The 17,298-nt window shown below is 38.8% G+C and overlaps 1 protein-coding gene across 1 annotated transcript in view; it reads right to left on the bottom strand.

The window, feature by feature from the left end:
• The window catches only part of MYO16 (myosin XVI), a 474,546-nt gene that overhangs the window by 365,462 nt on the left and 91,786 nt on the right, over window positions 1–17,298 (bottom strand). Inside the window, exon 5 of the mRNA XM_077807065.1 lies at window positions 2,258–2,382. Coding sequence (XP_077663191.1) covers window positions 2,258–2,382 — 125 coding nt within the window. The remainder of the gene's footprint in view (window positions 1–2,257; window positions 2,383–17,298) is intronic.

Raw genomic sequence — 17,298 nt, 5'->3', positions numbered from 1 at the left:
TGCTCTGCCCAATGAGGAAAGCTGCTCCTGGGACATTGAGAATGGTTTCTGCTGAGGGGTAAAGACATCTCTCAGAAGTGAAGAGCCCAAAAGGAGTGGGGACAGCAGATGGGGAGAAATATATCCTCCGGTGTTACAAAAGTCTCAATGCGGCCCAGAGTCTGAGGAGTTCCCATGGGAGCACCAGAAGGACCCAGCTCATCCATCATAGTCAGTTGTACTTTGGCTAAATGAGGCATTACTGATTGGTGCTACCTGACCCGCACTGGAAGATGGGACCAGCAAGCACCTATCATTACATTTTGCTCCCACTGACACTGCCAGATCCCTCTTCTTTTGTGTCTTGCCCTTGACCCTGAGGGTCTTTGGTGCCAGTTCCATGGGATCCATTCATGACATCTCGACTGACCTGGACCAGCTCAGGGAGGAAATGCAATTTTTATGGACAGTCCTCTGCATGGATCTGTCTTTGCATGCATGAGAGTGCCCTCTTCTCTCATGGGGAGCCCTGTGCAAGGAGTCTTCAGGCTTCAGTGGCAGAGGCTCCACTCCAAGGCTCGTGCTTGGAGGGGTGCTGCTAGTTGGCTGAGTCAATGTACAGTGGGGAGGGGAAGGGAATCTCCTGGGCCTGGGTCAGAGCAGGGCCTCCTAGCTTCCTCCATCAGGAACTTAAGTCAGAGCTCTTGGGCCTCTCTAGTTCTGGGTTGGAAAATCTACAAATGCTGCACTTTGCAGAGATGTATGAATTACCTAGCAGTACAGGCACCATTGACATCACTGATGGAGAAGGAATGAGGGAAGGCGATGCAATTCCTGAATCCTGGGACTCTGGGTATAGTCCGAATGGGGTGGAAGGGGGAACTATCCTATACAGACTATACACTATAATAACTATGATTTACAAACTAGATAAAAGCTATTTACAATTAGTTTATTTTACAGGTTGTTACTGTAGGAGAACATAATTCTGGCTCAGGTCATGAGCCAATAGGAAGGAATTAGAGAGGCATTGACCTACACCCCCTATTATAACCTTAGTTGGAACACAAGGGAAGCTACTGCATATGTAGGTCAACAGGCACTGCTTTGTAGAACTTCCAAACTCATGTGCATGGCGCACATGCATACCCATGTGCAGAATACACATAGGGACCAACATTTGAAGTAAAGGATTTCAGCTGTGTCCAACTACATACTACTCTAACTGAGCTCCTTGATAATCCCAGCCATGAAGGTAAACACCTGCTGCTACTCATGTTCAATTAATTTTTAATTTATGATAGTTTAAAGACAACAGTGATATTTTAAAACCATAGAATTCATCAGACAACATTTCAGAGACCCTGGTTTTCTGATTTTAGATTATTTGCAACAAATATCTAAGAATATAAAGTCAGGAAATTCCATATTTGGATGCTGAGAACAAACTCCCTGATCTTCCCTCCTGGTATATAATGATACCAGAGATCTTACATGGAGATATACTCTATCATAGCAATATTTGGAAGCAATAATTTGATCTTATTTTGATACAATGAAACTGAACAGTTGAAATGGCAGCAATTGTGAAAAATAATGATAGTATAAGGCATGAATTTTGGTCAGTGACAGTTATTATTCATTCGAATAATTTACCTAGCAATGTGGTGTATTATCCATCACTTGAAGTCTTTAAATCAAGACTGGATATCTTTGTGAATGATATGCTTTAGCTCAGCCAGAAGTTATGGGTCAACCAGAAGTTAATCACTGGGTAAAATTCTAGGGCCAGTCTTTTTTCAGGAGGTCATATAATCATGGCTTGAAAATCTGTGCCATATCATATTTTTCTGCCTCCGATTTTTTTAAATTCCCATCACTTAAATGTCCAAGGGCTCATATAGATGCATATGTGCAATGTAGATGAAATTTTCAAAACTATGAGTAAGAAACACATCATTATGAAATAGATGCAATACTAACCTACTTTAAAATTCCAAATATTGTACAAACCAATATCTGGATCCTACTTTATGTAGCATGCAGACACACTGATTTCAATGGGGCTCTGCACAGATGCACAAGTGGGGCCACCATCCCCCATCCTGCAACTGTCTCTGTATAGGCAGACCCTTGTACCTGCACAGAGCCCCACTGAAGCCAAAAGCCTTAGATCCCAACTTGCAAATATTTATGTACTTCATTGAGACTACTCACGTGAGAAAAGTGAAGCAAATGCATGTTCACAGGATTGGGATCTGAATCAACATGTACTTACTAGTGTAATTCCTTTATCATTCTTCTGATTCACGCTCCCTCCAGCCGATATAAGTTGTTTGACATCTGCGAACATTGTCATAGGTCTCTGAATCTTCATCTGGCGCAGTGAGTTCAGATCCACACCTGTGCAGAAGAAAATAAAACATTTAAAGAAAAAAGGCTAAAATCTTCCAATTTATTCAGACCTTCAACTATGAATTCTTATTTTGTTTTGGTCTTTTGATTGGTAGGCACTGAATGAACAGAATGAAGGGCACGTCTAAATGTTCACTTACAAATGCCTCAGTTGTATAATGTCAGAGAAGATTATTCACTTCAAGTGCATGGGCCTGACTCTCTTCACGTCAGTGTAAATCATGAATAATGCCACTAAAGGCCATGAAGTTCTTAAGGTGTAAAATTGGTGCAAATGAGAAGAGAATTAGGCCTGATCTCTGTCCTGAAGGTCTTTCAATAGGAAAAGAGCAAAATTAGGATGGAGGAAAGGGGTGTGTGACAGGGTGTACCAGGCATTTAGTGCCCCCTGCTGGAGGCCCTGTCACCTCAGTGCACCCCACTCAAAACAGGGCAGGGGGGAAAGAACAGTGGGTTTAGAGCTCTAAGAGATCCCTTAAAATATCATCCAGGATCAGTTGCTAGCTGAACTGTTAAGAATTGGTCCTCCAGTGGCTTGAAGGATCAGGAGTGGGCAAAAGCCAATCAGGCCCAGCACACAAGGTAAAAAGGGCTGTCTGCCTTCCTCCAGGGGGCAGTTCTGGGGAACCTGGGAGAAGGGAGGAAGGATCTTCCCCATCTTAACCCAAAAGCCCTGCCTCATCAGGGCCTAATACTAACTGCCCCTTTTGACAGTCAGCAAAGTACCGTTTTGTTCATATTGCAGAACTTCAAGCCCAGATCGCCATCTCAAGTTGGGTATCAGTTTGCCTGCTGTAAAATGAAAGGAAGCTAGCTTTGTGAGACACTCCACTGGTTCAGGTGAATCCATGACAAGGTACAACAAAACTGTTTGGTGATGAAGTTGGCAATTAGTTACATTTTGATAATACAATATTAAATCAAGATACTGGACCTGATTCTCCACTGCCCTGCACCCTGTATGGTCATTTATACCTACAAAAGGAAAATATGAAATGAGCATACAATGTTACTCTTCTGTCGAGATACTGTTTTAACCCAATTTGCATGAATGTAAATGGCTACGCTACATGCCAGGCTGGGGAGAATCAGGCCCATTATTTCTTCCTACCAGCCTGCTCCACAAGGCGGCCTCGTGTTCTAAGTTTTATTTGCATATAGATATTCAAATAGTTCCAAATCAGGTGTGGAGTTCCAAATCAGGAGTGTTAATACTAAAAGCCAGTGGCCACATTCACTAATTCATATCTTTATACATTTCTCTCTCTCTCTCCTCATGGCCACTGCAGGACAGTACTGTTAAAGAAATATAAAACTAAACTGAAGAAAATTAGACTGCTGTATTGGGAAAATAAATCTCATATGTGGGCAAATCCTGTCCTCCTACATTAATGTAACTAATATACAGTTAAAAAAAATCCAGAATTAAACATTACACAGGTGGTTTATTTTCCACCATCAAAGTAAATTGATCCTGTTTTTTTTCTCTCTCTATCTATATCTATCTACACATTTTAATGAAGACTTTAGCTTCTATTTTGTGTTCAATGTTTATGAAATGTACAAAAATAAATTGCCCACACTTCTTTCCTTACTCATTTAAATAGCCCCCTTTTGCTCAACTGGGCCTCAAACTTGCCCTCATGGATAGGTGCTTATGGATCAGGACCCTGGACTACTCATGAAAGTCAAGAAAGATTTGACACAAAGGTATTCGCAATTGTAACTGTGGAACTCAGCACGTGTAGTACTATTTTATTAGCATTTGGAAACACTGCTCCAAGTAGGAATCTTTAACCATATCCTTTTTCATATATCCATTTTTATAGAGTTTTATGATGCTACTATTTTAATTTACATTGGCCTGAAGCTTGATATGCAGGATGTCAGCACAATTGCAATGTTTTCCTGTACAAAATTTGATATAATTTGCTAAGCTATAGTTATCTTCATAATCAGCATTCCTGGTAGTTAAGAAATGGTTTATGCATGCACTCCTTTTAATTCTAAAAGTGAAGGATGAATTTTCACATGTAGGATGTAACAATATTGTTTGTGGTACTGTATTTTAGCTGGTGCAGCATCTCACTGACTGAAAAGAATGAGATAAATCAGAGTTAGGTGATGTCTGACATAAGGTTTAACACCTAGAGACAAATCACACCAATCTTACTCATGCAAGTAGTCCTATGGCAGTCAATGAGACTATTTGCATGAGTAAGGCCAGAGGAATTTGGTCCATTAATGGTGATATTGTGCCAATGAAGAGCAATATGTGCTTACTTGCTATTGACTGACAGTTGTAGACAAGAATGCACTTTTAATTTTATACAGTAGTGAATACAGAATCTATGCATTATTTCTGTCAGAACAGGGGGTTTTCCTATGTCCAGATTTGCATTTCACAATCACAGATTAAACGAGCTCAATAAAATGTACAGGTACAATCGTATCCTATGTACTGTCAATTCCACTTTCTCTTCCTCTCATCTTTTCTCCATCTTGTCTTTTAACAATAGAGTGACTGATTGTTGTTCACCACCCAAATCACCTTCTTATCCCAATGACTTGACTCTTTTATAAACACCGAGGCTTAATTAGCCAAACTTTTATGGGGGCCTAAATAAAGTCCAGACCACCAATTATTATGTCACTTCATGGCATTCACTTCAAATGCTTTTCCCTCCAGTTCAACACACCTATAGATATGCAGACTGAAAGATGTTAGAGGTGAGGGGTGAAACATGAGTGACAGTGATAATGCTTTTTTTATTGCAACTGATCTGTAGTGCAGAGAGATTAATTGTGAAAAATGTTCACACATAATAGGATTGAAATATTAAGCTTACTACTGAAATTTGAATTTTCATTTGTTTCCTCTTCTCAGTTCCACCAGCAAACAATTATGATAAAAAATCTATTTCAGGCGGTTGTTAGTGGTTACATGCCTCTCAAGCCTTAATAAGAGTAGCAATACCAATGTAACAAATGTAGCAATTAACTAGAAGACATATATATCAGCCACTCCACCACCATCAATATTCATGGCCCCCAGACAAAAATATTGAGACAGTAATGTTTAATTACTATAATGCCTTAATTTCTTGCATTATGTAATGTTTAGTAAGCAATAAGAAGTTAGGGTTGGGGAAAAGTCAGATTTTTTTGTCTTTACAAATACTCAGGTAAGCTAAGTCTCCTCAGCCTTTGGAAAAACCTAGTTCACACTTGTCATACTAGGAGGCTCGCCACAGGCATTATTAGCATACTCACTCCCCATACTAATAACGTAATACCTTATCCTTTATATCTTACAGGGCATGCTTTGAATAATCTTATATCTTTCAAAAGGGCCTTGGAAGCATCTTGCAGCTGCAATTTTAACAGTACTCTGTAGAGGGAGGAAGCAGGAAAATACACTCACCAACTATATATATTCTAAAACAGACATTGTGATACTGTACTCCTATGCTCATCCTTTTTAGAAAACTATGATAAATTTTGTACAATGTATGCCTTCTGAGGTATCATTTGAAAACTCATAATCTGCTGAACATTGTTTCCTAGTAAACTGTGTGCCAATATTGTATGCAAAGTTATAAGATTTCACTATATAACGTTGAAAACCAGTTCAAGCTTAGAAAAGCAGGCCCAAACCAGTTACCCAGGAAACAAAAAACAAATCAACACCTCAGCCAGGTGTCAACAAAGTCAAGTGGACCATCTCCTAGTTAAGCAGCCATTCTTTATCAGGAAGAAGAATGTAAGGGAAAAATTTATATATTAGCAATGGAAAACAACTGGGGGTTCCTGAAGAAACACTGAAGTGGGGGAGGGGTCCCGGCCTGGAGGCTTCTAGCCAGTAAAGACTGTTCAAAGCATATGGTGAGAAAAACCTTTGCCTTGAATCCATTTAACTTAGCAAGCTAAATGGATTCATTAGTTTGTTTTATTTTTTATTTTCTTTGTAACAAATCTTTTATCTCTCATTATTTGTAATCACTTAATCTATCTTTCTGCAGTTAATACACTTGTTTTATTGTTTTATCTGAACCGGTGCATTAGGATTGAAGTGTTTGGGAACCTCCACTTGAGATAGCAAGGTTTGTGCACATCATTTTCCATTGATGAAATGACACTCTATGAGCTGGTATTTTCCAGGAGCTGAGCAGTATGAGCTGGGCAGTATAAGAGGCACATTTCTGGGACTGGGAAGTTTCTGGTGTCATCATGTATGTAATTCATGAGTGACTGACCAGAACATTCATGTAATTCAGCTGTAATTTTACATGTAAGAGGCTGTCTGTGAGCAGGACCAGGAGTGGTCGCTCGAAGAGCAAAGCAGTTTAAAAGGCATCGCAGGTTGGAGATTTGAGGGGACACAGCAGTCCATCCATCCAGATTGTACCTGTATGTGTCTGTGACATTCCCCAATGGATGGTGAAGCTGAACAGCAGAGGTTGTATTCAGCATGAGTTTGAGATGGCTATATTAGTCGCAATTAGCACATCCACAAGCAAGTGATTAAATCAAGATTGGATGTTTTTCTAAAATATATCATCATATATTTTAGGAATTATTTGGGGGACTTTCTATGGCTTGTGTTACACAGGAGGTCAGATCAAATGATCACAGTGATCCACTCTAGCCTTGAAATCAATGAATTGTGCAGGTTTTCACAAATGGATATCAGCCAACCACCTGTACCACATCACACCACACTGTGTTTTCTGTATATGTCACACATTTGTATCTTACAGATGTCTGAGAGTTTTAAAAATGGTATTAGGACTGTGGAGTGTTTCTCTCCCCCACCCCACCCCCCGCATCTTTGTCATGAGTCTGATTGTACAGATCTAGGAAGGATCTATTACAGGAAAAGCAAAAACATACTATAGCTTTCTGATTCTTAAAAATTACAGTTTTAAGGTCCAATATTTTGGGAACCTGCAGAGCTAGGAGTGAATGCTTCCCCAGGGAGAAGCTGGGAATATCCTTTATAAAATATACTTGCATGCACAATTTTATGAGGGTGGGACAATGAGACCCTCATAGTCAAGTTCATATATAAATGAATTGCTCCTCATTGATCAACCTCGTTATACAGGATAAGAATATGGTTTCCCCCTTTCACTCTCCTTTGCTGTGATGCCTACAAAAAACTTGACAACAGTTAGGCTGCTGGTGTTCTGAGACCCCTGCCAATCATGCTGACCAATGTCTCACTGTTTCTTTGTACTCCCCTGTCTGTCTGTATCCTTCTGTTGTGTGACTGTATCCACCTGTATTCTGTCCTATACTTATACTGTACATTTTTTAGGGCAAGGACTGTTCTATGTTCTGTGTTTGTACAGCACGGAGCACAATGTGGTCCTGGTCCATGACTGGGGCTTCTAGACACTATGGTAATACATATAATAATAAAGGGAAAAACACCTGTGTTACTCATGCAGTAAGATTTGCTGGCTGATTCATTGAATGACCCTCATGATCCCTTTCAATGGGAAAACACCATTTAGACATTCAGTTTGGTTGTGATGAGTGTCAATGAGGTTAAATAAAGGAAGAAAACAAAGCTGACATATACAGGGGAGCTAAATTCTTATCATTAATGGGATAGGTGGAAAGAAAATTATAAAAAAGAAAGGTACATCCCAAAATACACTTTTACAAAAGGAGCTACAAAACACTTTCATTGGTGTTAGGAGCTGGGCTCAACCTAGTTATGGGTTGAGTTAAAAGTTCTTTCAAATGGATATATGAATGAGTCCCCCATTTAAAATGTGTAGCTTATTACAACAATCTATCACCCACTAACCATCACCACCCCAGACTTCCCCCTCCATAAAATATAAAATACATGTGTACAGTGATTGACAATAAAAAGTCAGTACAGAATTTAACAACATTTACCTAAAATTTACCTAGGCCACTGTGGAGCTGGGCATAGAAACTGAGCGTCAGTGACTGGCTTTCCTATGGTCTCAATGCCCCCCGCTCTCCTGGTGCCCAGGCATTGTGGAGAAAGATATAGTCAGATCTGAAAACAGAGAGCTGGACTTGCGGGGAAAGGGGCAAGGTGACGGAGGCAATCGATTAAACCAAGGAACTTGGAGGGGGAGTCTGCAACTGGGAGACGGGTGCTTGGGTAATGGAGGAGACTGGGACTGACTGGTTAAGGAAAATTAGTATCATTGTTATGTTGGAGGGCGTTAGTGACTGCCAGCAAACAAGTCTGATCTATGGGCCATCACAGACCTCATTGAAACTGATGAGTATGCTAGCTACCTATCGGTCAGGCTACATGGAAAAAGCAATTAAGCTCCTTTATGAGTAAGATAGCTGAAATATTAAAAGCATTGCCCAATGCACTGGACCTCATGAACAAGAGCTGGATTTCACTGGCTGAACAAGAACTAATTCAAGGCCAATAAGAGGGATTTTCCCTTCGACTGACTGCAAACACATGGGGTGGGGCATTGATTGGTGGACCCGTGTGTACAAAAGCAGAAAACCAGGATAAAGCATTGGTAGCATGGCTCTGAGAAGAAGCCAAAAGAGAGAATTTATTTTGGGAAAACTGCCTCCTGTTGTTTGTTCCTACTGCATTCAGGGAAACAGGAATCTGTACATTCTTTGTAAATAAACAGGATTTACAAAGAAATACCTGACCTGGTCATCAATTTGTCTCCCTAATGTGAACAACCCAGCAACACCCTGAATATTGACTAACCACTTGGGCCAAGGGGCAACATTGTAATTTATTATTTATATTACCTTAATGTCTAAGAACAATGGCATGGACAAGAGCAAAAAGATAGTCCCTGCCTACCAAGAACTTACAAACTAAGTATAATACAAGAGACAACAAATGTATACGGACAGACAGAAGGGTGTGTACAAGGAAACAGTTGGACAATGTTGGTAGGAGGATAGGCAGTGGCCTCTGAACATAAGAGACCTAACTGTTATCAAGTGTTTTGTAGGCATCACAGAAAAGGACACATTTGAAGAAAGATAAGGAGGTAGCTTATGAAAATGGGACTGGGATGAGGAATCTGGGAGAGTTGGGGAAACTGAGACGAACAGTTCATGGTGGAGAAAGGGGGAAGACAGGGTTGGGACAAGGATAGGTTGGGGAGAAACAGGGGAGAAACAGGGGAGAAAGGGGTCAGAAATTTGGGGGAAACAGTGGGAGAAAGCCTGTGCCCATCAGAGCACACTGCTCTAGAGCCTGGAATAGAATCCAAGAATCCTGAGTCTCAACTGTCCTCTACTGTTAGCAAACATCTGTGAAATCCACTGGCAAAGTGTCTGTCTTATCCTCTTTCCAGTGCTAGTCCAGGTAAAGGATGACAATCTACTACCGCTCTCAGCTAAAATGTTAGCTCAAGTGACAGAGGTCTGTGCTGTGGATCTAAAGATTCTGACCCTGCTGATGACCCATGTGGATGTCAATATGATTCTACATGATCAAATTTCTGGTTGTTGTTTTTTTAAGTTTGCTTTTTTAAACACCTAGGAAATTACACACACACACACACACACACACACAGCTACATTAAAAGACATTAAGGTTGCAAATTCAAGCACTCATTTATTTGCATCAGAATCACAATAGAGGCAGGTCTTGAGGAGAGACTTGTAGGAGGGGAAGAGAGTGGCCTTATGAACCATTTTAGGAGAGGTATATAGATGTTTCTGTAAGAAATTGGAGAGGTGCAAAGATGGGTTGATGTGGTCAGAATAATGGGCAAGGAAGATTATCTTAATTTCTCCATGTGCTTAGAATAGGATATATGCATGGCTGAGTTCTGCACTGTGGTTTGGCTTACAATACCCCTTATTATTTGCTCTTCACATATGGATTTTTGTTCACATAAATATTTGAGGAACGGCTGGTCTTAATTTAAATACTGGACCTTACATATATACAAGGGAATCCACATGTGCAGTATATCTTGTATTCATTATTCACTAATCAATAAATGTTATCTTCTTGTCTGAGAAATTTTTCATCCAGTCATAGAGCAGAAACAATACCATGTGACTTAGGTAACCAATCACACCTCACAAAGAATAATCAAAGTGAAGAGTTTGAGAACAACCGCCTGGTTGAAAACTTTTCAGCCAAAATGTTTGTGGATAACAAACACATGATGAGCAACAAGGATCAGTTTGTAAATGATTCACACAGAAAAAGTAATCTAAATTAGAGTCTCTACTTACAACTGATAGTTCAATGAGCTGTAGTGCTAACATGGTGACATTTTATTCACTTCTAATGTGTCTCATGGGAGTATTGTTAGGATGCATTTTTATTAATAAAAAGCTCTTCAAGAGCCTTGCATGAAAGATGCTAGAGCAGTATTATTATCAGGTGCTGAATTGCTCAACTCCAACAATTTATTTTCAGGAAAACACTTGAGATAACATACTGTTTACTTTTTCTCCTTATTTGAATTGCAGGAACAGGGCTTTCCAATGAGACACATTTCAGTATTAGAACATATTGGCCAGCATGAATATTTTGTTTCAAGACAATGGTTTTGAATAAAGCAATATTTATTAATCAATATATTTGTCTGAAAAATGTTCATAACTGGGGATTGTGTGGTATCTTTCCCACACAAGTCTTCCAGGGCTTTCAGAGCAGACATTTCCAGGTTTCATGAACGATTTTAAAGGTTTTATTTTTTGACTTTTCATTGTGTTCCATTGTCATCTTTCAGACTAGAGCATTTTCTAAATCTCATGGTTCACCTGTCTTTTCTGCTTTGCTTTCTTCACTTCTGAACTCACTTTTCCCTGTTCATATTACTTATCTTGCGTTGTTCACTGCTGGTTTTAAAGAAGCCTTAATGCTTATTTGTGGCTTCACTTTTTCTGTCTGATGTCACAGGGTGTCTTCAGTTCAAACTTCTATACTAACTATCAGCTTCTCTTTAGGATTCTACCTGCTGTTTCAAAGCAGAAATAAAACCCCAACAGTTCTATCCTGTCTGCTCCCAGAGGAATGCCGCTGTAAACTAATTGCCACTCCAGTTTGCTAGCATAAATTTTGACAGATTATACTCTATTTTTTTGCAAAAACTGGACCTTATTTAGAGTTGGTGTCAGTGGAGTTAAATTACTTAAATGGAGTACCACTCACATCAGAATTTAGCTCTTTACTTTTTACATTGTGACCTTTAAAGGTCTTTATTTCCAGAGTTCAGGCAGGACTTTAAAGACCATTACCTTAACATTCAAAGTACAAGACATATGTATTATTCACACATCTGGAGTAATAATAAAAAAGACTTGTTAGGTACATTAAATATCTAATATTATCCAATGGCCAATATACTCAAACAATTTCTTTTAGCTTGTTCATTGCATAGAAAGTTCTGTTAAACATAGGAAAAACTTACATAATGAGACTAAAACATTTATCTTGCACATGTACTGTGTGGAAAGGTATAAAGCAACAGTAGTCTTGAGGTAGCTAAAACAATGATATAAATGTAGATATTTCTTTAAAAATAATTTCACAACAAATGCTTTTTTCCTTTTTTTGTTATAGCAGCTTGAGTGTGTATAAATTCTCATTGTACTATAAGCAGAAAGATATGAGTTTTCAGATATACAAGATAGAGTTCAAATTTGTGTTGCCAGTTCTAACAAACCAGTGCTTTGTTTTCTAAGATTATATGATGATGAGGAGGCATTTTGAATGCACAATTCTCTTAAAGGCTCAAGCCCAAGACACAGAAATATAAAAAGAATTCTCCTATTTTCAGAAACAAATTACACAGCAAATGTGTCACTGTCTGCCATGTGTCAAAGATGGAAGCAGCAAGTTGCATAATAATTTGCTACTGAGTTCTAGTTTCACCTATTTATATTTGAGTCATTTAATTGACAATGCAACTAAATACCATGAAAGGATGTAAGAAATGTAACACTTTCCAAGTATTAATATTTAATTCAATCTAAGGGAAGAAAATAAACATAAAGATCATACACCATATCAGAGTTTTACTGTTGCAAATTTTACTGGAAAACATTGTGCATAAGTAAACAGAAGGAACCTGTATGTGAAATGTAAGTAATAATAGCATCCCTTTTAAATGTATTTTATCAATCAACTTTAAACCAGATATTTTTAATGTGCCACTGAAACACAAAGTTTTGCTTTAAAATCAAACGTTGACATAATTATAAATGAAGATTGTGCTCAAGAAAGGGGACATGTTGGCATTCCCAAAGACTGAAGTCATCTCTTCATAAAACAAAATGAGACAAAGTCACAGTGAAATCTTTCACACACTTCCTAACCAAGAAACTTCAAACCTGTTCTGGAGTGAAAGGGTAGTCCTGTGTACGTCAGGAGTTTTCCTTTGTGTGTGGCTACACAGGACCCCATACTTTCAGAGGATCTGTTCTGTCAGTATTGCAGTGCAGAACACATTGAGCACCTCACAGACTTAACCTGTCATTCACCCCATGCCTCAATCCTGAAAGATCAACTTGGCAACCCAACCCGCACCACCATGGCAATGACTAGTGGACCAAGCCATTTGTGACAGGGTACAACAGCACTCCCTTGCCCAGACCCTAAAGAGTTAATGCTGCAACCAATTACACCTGAACTGTTAGAGGGAGCAGGGGAAGTATAAATGGCTGCCTAGGAGACAGCAAGGGTGAAACATCTGAATGTGAGCTGGAGCCTTGCTCACAGGTCTGTATGTGGAAACTGCTGGAGGGCACAGAATCCACATTCTCCCTATGCTCTAGGAAGCACTGTGTCCACTTAAAGCACAATGCTTCCCAAAGCTCCGACTGGGCACTAGAGTACCACCTCACCTCTCAGTTCAGGGCTGTGCCTTAAATGAAGCCTTTCACAACTGGAAGCACCTCTCCCCAAACAAAGAATGTTTAGGGTATCCAGAGGATGTCCTTAGGCAAGAGGAGTCTGCGTATTGCTTTCTTCAAGCAGTGATTAATTTCATTAGGCATTACAATGCCACTACAGTAGCTATAATTAAGCTGAGTTTTATTGTGACTTCTGTACAGGAAAACAGAATATGCAGAACATTTCAAATAAATGTCAGCCCTGTTATTTGTGTCTGAAAATCCACAAAAATGGGTAATATCCCACAGAATGTATGCCTACATTTTCAAAGCAGTTACCAGAGATTTAACTATTTAATTCCAACTTGTTTTAATAAGAGCTACATTGTTATCTATTTGTGCATTAGTGCATAATGTCCTGAAAAGTCCCTTTTTCAAGGAGAGATCAGTAATGAAAACTGGATTTGGAATGTGAAAAAATGTACAAAGCTACTAAACCTGCTCAGATAATTAAAGAAACAGACAGATACCATCTTGATGTCTTTGGAATCCATGAGTGTAGATGGACAGAGCTGAACAAACTACACTTTAGAGAAACAAATAAAACCATCATCATCTCCAGGAATGTGGATGATAGACATGAAGATGGTGAGAGAAGCAATACTGTTGAATGAAGCATAACAGGCACTAACTGAGTAAAAATCAGTCAATGAATGAATGATTAGATCTCGCTTTCAGACTACATTCTTCAAATTAAGAGTTACAGAATGCTATGCACCAACCAACAAAAAGCTAGATGAAAATGATGCTTTTTGTGATTTGTAATATGAGGTGTTAAGCAAGGTCCCAAAACATGATATCCTAGTGAATGTGGGTGATTGTAATGCAAAGGCTGGAAGTAACAATGATAGTTTGGATAAAACTATGTGCAAGTGCGGCAAAATGGTAAATAATTAGCAGAAATCTGTGATGTGAATAATCTAGTGATAGATGAAACAATATTTCCTAATAAAGAAATTCATAACATGACATGGAACTCCCCCAAATGGTACTACAAAGAACCACGTAGATCACTTCTGTATTTCAAGAAAGTTTTACAGCTTGTTGGCAGATGTATATGGGTACACAGGAACAGGTGTGGGAAATTACCATAATCTTGGTATTGCTAAACTAAAGATCAAGTTAAAGGGGAAGAAGAAAGTTAAAAGAAGGCCACACATCAACAGTGCACAATTTGAAGACCGAAACACAAAAAAGTGCTTTTCAGCTTGAAATGAAGAACAGGGTCAGTGGTTCTCCTGGGCTGAACATAAGAAAACCAAGACATTGATACTTTGTGGAAAAACATCAGAAAGTGATATCTAGAAAGCGCAAAGACCGTTCAAATAACAACGAAATATAAAAGGGAAAAATGGATTACTAATGCAGCAGTGGAAAAGAGAAGTGTAAAGCAAAACTTATCAGTGCTAACACATGTGAAGAGAGTAGCAAGTGGCAAGAAGATAGAAGCTCTAGACAGAGAGGTAAAAAGAAGTGCTGGAAGAGATAAAAGGGCATGTGCTGATAGCAAATATCAAGATGCTGAAGATGCTAACCAAAGATTTGACCTTACAACCTTGAATCAAACAGTTAACAGGAAACTTTACCAGTACTGGAGCCCTATTAAAGTACAAATGGAAGAACTCTTAGTAGAGAAGGAGAACAAAGGAAAAGATGGGCAGAGCACTGTCAGGCTGTTTTAAATAGACCAAGATCAAGCAAACTACTAGGTATATGTGATGAAGACCTACCAATAGAGTTTGATATTGATTTAGGAGTTATTACAATGGAAGAAGGTAGAAAAGCCATCAGTAAACTGAAAAATGTCAAAGCAGCTAAAGAGGATAACATTACTGCAGAGATGCTTAAAACAAGTGATGAAACGATCTCCAGACTCCCCTTGTGTTTTTGGATAGAATATGGAATGAAGAAAAGTACCCAACCCAGCAAAAGAACAGCCTTATAGTAAAATTGATAAGGAATGGTACCTTATCAACTGCAATAAGTGGAGAGGAATCACGTTACTCTCAGTGCCTGGGAAAATCGTATGCAACATTATCAAGAAACAAACAGAACTTCAAGAAAGGAACAAGCAGTTTTTAGACCAGTGAGGCCATGTGAAGGCCATATTGTTGTTCAGACATATTATAGAACACAGTGCGGAGTGACAAGCACTTCTTGTGATAAATGTTATAGATTTCCAGAATGCTTTTGAAGCATACACAGAGACAGTCTTTGGAAAATTGTGGCATACTGTGGACTACCAGCAAAAATAGTTATCAAGCATCTATATGATAATGACAAATGTACAACCAGAGAAGGTGACAGCGTTAGTCATTGGTTTGCAGTGACCACTGGAGTAAGGCAAGGGTGTATTATGTCCCCACTCTAATTTGCACTGGTCATTGATGATGTTGTGAAGAAAGTAACCATCGAAGAAAACCAAGGAATTTTATGGACAAATTTTATGAAGCACAATTGGATTACCTTGCGTTTGCTGATGACATTGTCCTGGTTAATTCAACACATTGCTTAATGGAAGAAAAGATCCAGCTTTTGGCAGATACAGCAAAACAAGCTGTTTTGCTCATTAACACGGAGAAAACAAAATATATGACTTTCAATGTCCCAAAAATTATCATTAGAATGGCCAAAGGAACACTAGAAGTAGTAAATCATTTTACCTGTCTAGGGAGTGAGATGTGCAATGTTAGTGACATTGTGCCAGATGTTAGGCAATGAATATCAAAAGCAGCCAACAACTTTCATAACCTTGAAAATATTTGGAGAGGAGAAAATGTATTTAAATCATGGTATCTTCAGCAAATCAGGGAATATTAAAAGGTAAAAAGGAAGGAGAATATGCATCTAATACGATTGATGTTATTTAGCACTTCAGGCCTTCCCCAAAGTAAACCTTGTTGTTAAAATGAACAGTGGAGAAGGGAGTTTGTTTCAACAGATTCAAGAGAAACTTCTCTGTCAGATCTCAGATGCTTTAGTCTTTTTGCTCAGTTTTTCCCTCCATCTCAGAAATTTTTTTTCAGGGACTTCTAGAAATACCTTGAATATAAAAATGAAAAACCTCATGAAATGTACTGTAAATATTGGAGCTAAAGAATATTTACTAAGTGTGTGTGTGTGTGTGTGTAAAGTTTGGAAACACTCTTTACAAATCCCTACTTTACGGGTTGGGAAGAAATTTTTCCCCAAGTCAGATTGGCAGGGACCTTCTGGGGGTTTCACCTTCCACTCTGCAGCATGGGGCACAGCTCACTTGCTATGATCATGAGGGTATATCTCATGTAACCAATTCCCTGCTATTGCAGGGGCCTCGCGCATTGGTGCGCCTTATTCTCTGTCTGTGGCACGTAAGAGTTGAGTCTCCTGAGGCTGTAATATTTTGGACCAGTTCTGGTTACTGAGGGAGTGTCTGTGTGGTGTTTAGGGGCCTATGACATACAGCTCAGACTAGATTATTTGACTTTAAACTTTGTGACAATGGCAAATAACCACCACTGTTTTATTACCTCCATTGATGGCCTTGTCTCTCATTATGGGACTGCCATTTTAATTATAGTCCCCAGCAGAGGTCCAATAATTGGACTGAATAACTCTGCTCTTCCAATATAAAGTATTTAGAAAACATTTTAATGGATTATGTTCTGATTAAAGATTAGCTATGAACTGAGCGGGTGATAAGATCTAAAAATAAAAATACACAAAACTTAGCTTACCATACCTTTAAAGCTCTCTAATTACAAATTTTTTCTATACCTGCAAAGTTAATTGTTCCAATACTACTTTGAATCATCAGACTGGGAAGACAGTAGCATTCAGTGTAATTTTTAACTGAGCCTTTAATTATATGTAATTAGAGGCCGTTATTAGAATATTTTCTGCATTCCACTGCCAGTTTCTTTTAATGCTAAAGTCAGATGGTATGATTCAATGGAAAACATCAAGAGAACATCTTAGGAATTCACTGATAGAATGGAGATAAGTTCAAGGCTTTTAGTGGTGGTGGTG

Source organism: Eretmochelys imbricata, chromosome 1 (assembly GCF_965152235.1).
Source record: "Eretmochelys imbricata isolate rEreImb1 chromosome 1, rEreImb1.hap1, whole genome shotgun sequence".
Lineage (NCBI taxonomy): Eukaryota > Metazoa > Chordata > Testudines > Cheloniidae > Eretmochelys > Eretmochelys imbricata.
The sequence above is the reverse complement of the archived record's forward strand: the minus strand, read 5'-3'. Positions and strand labels throughout refer to the sequence as shown.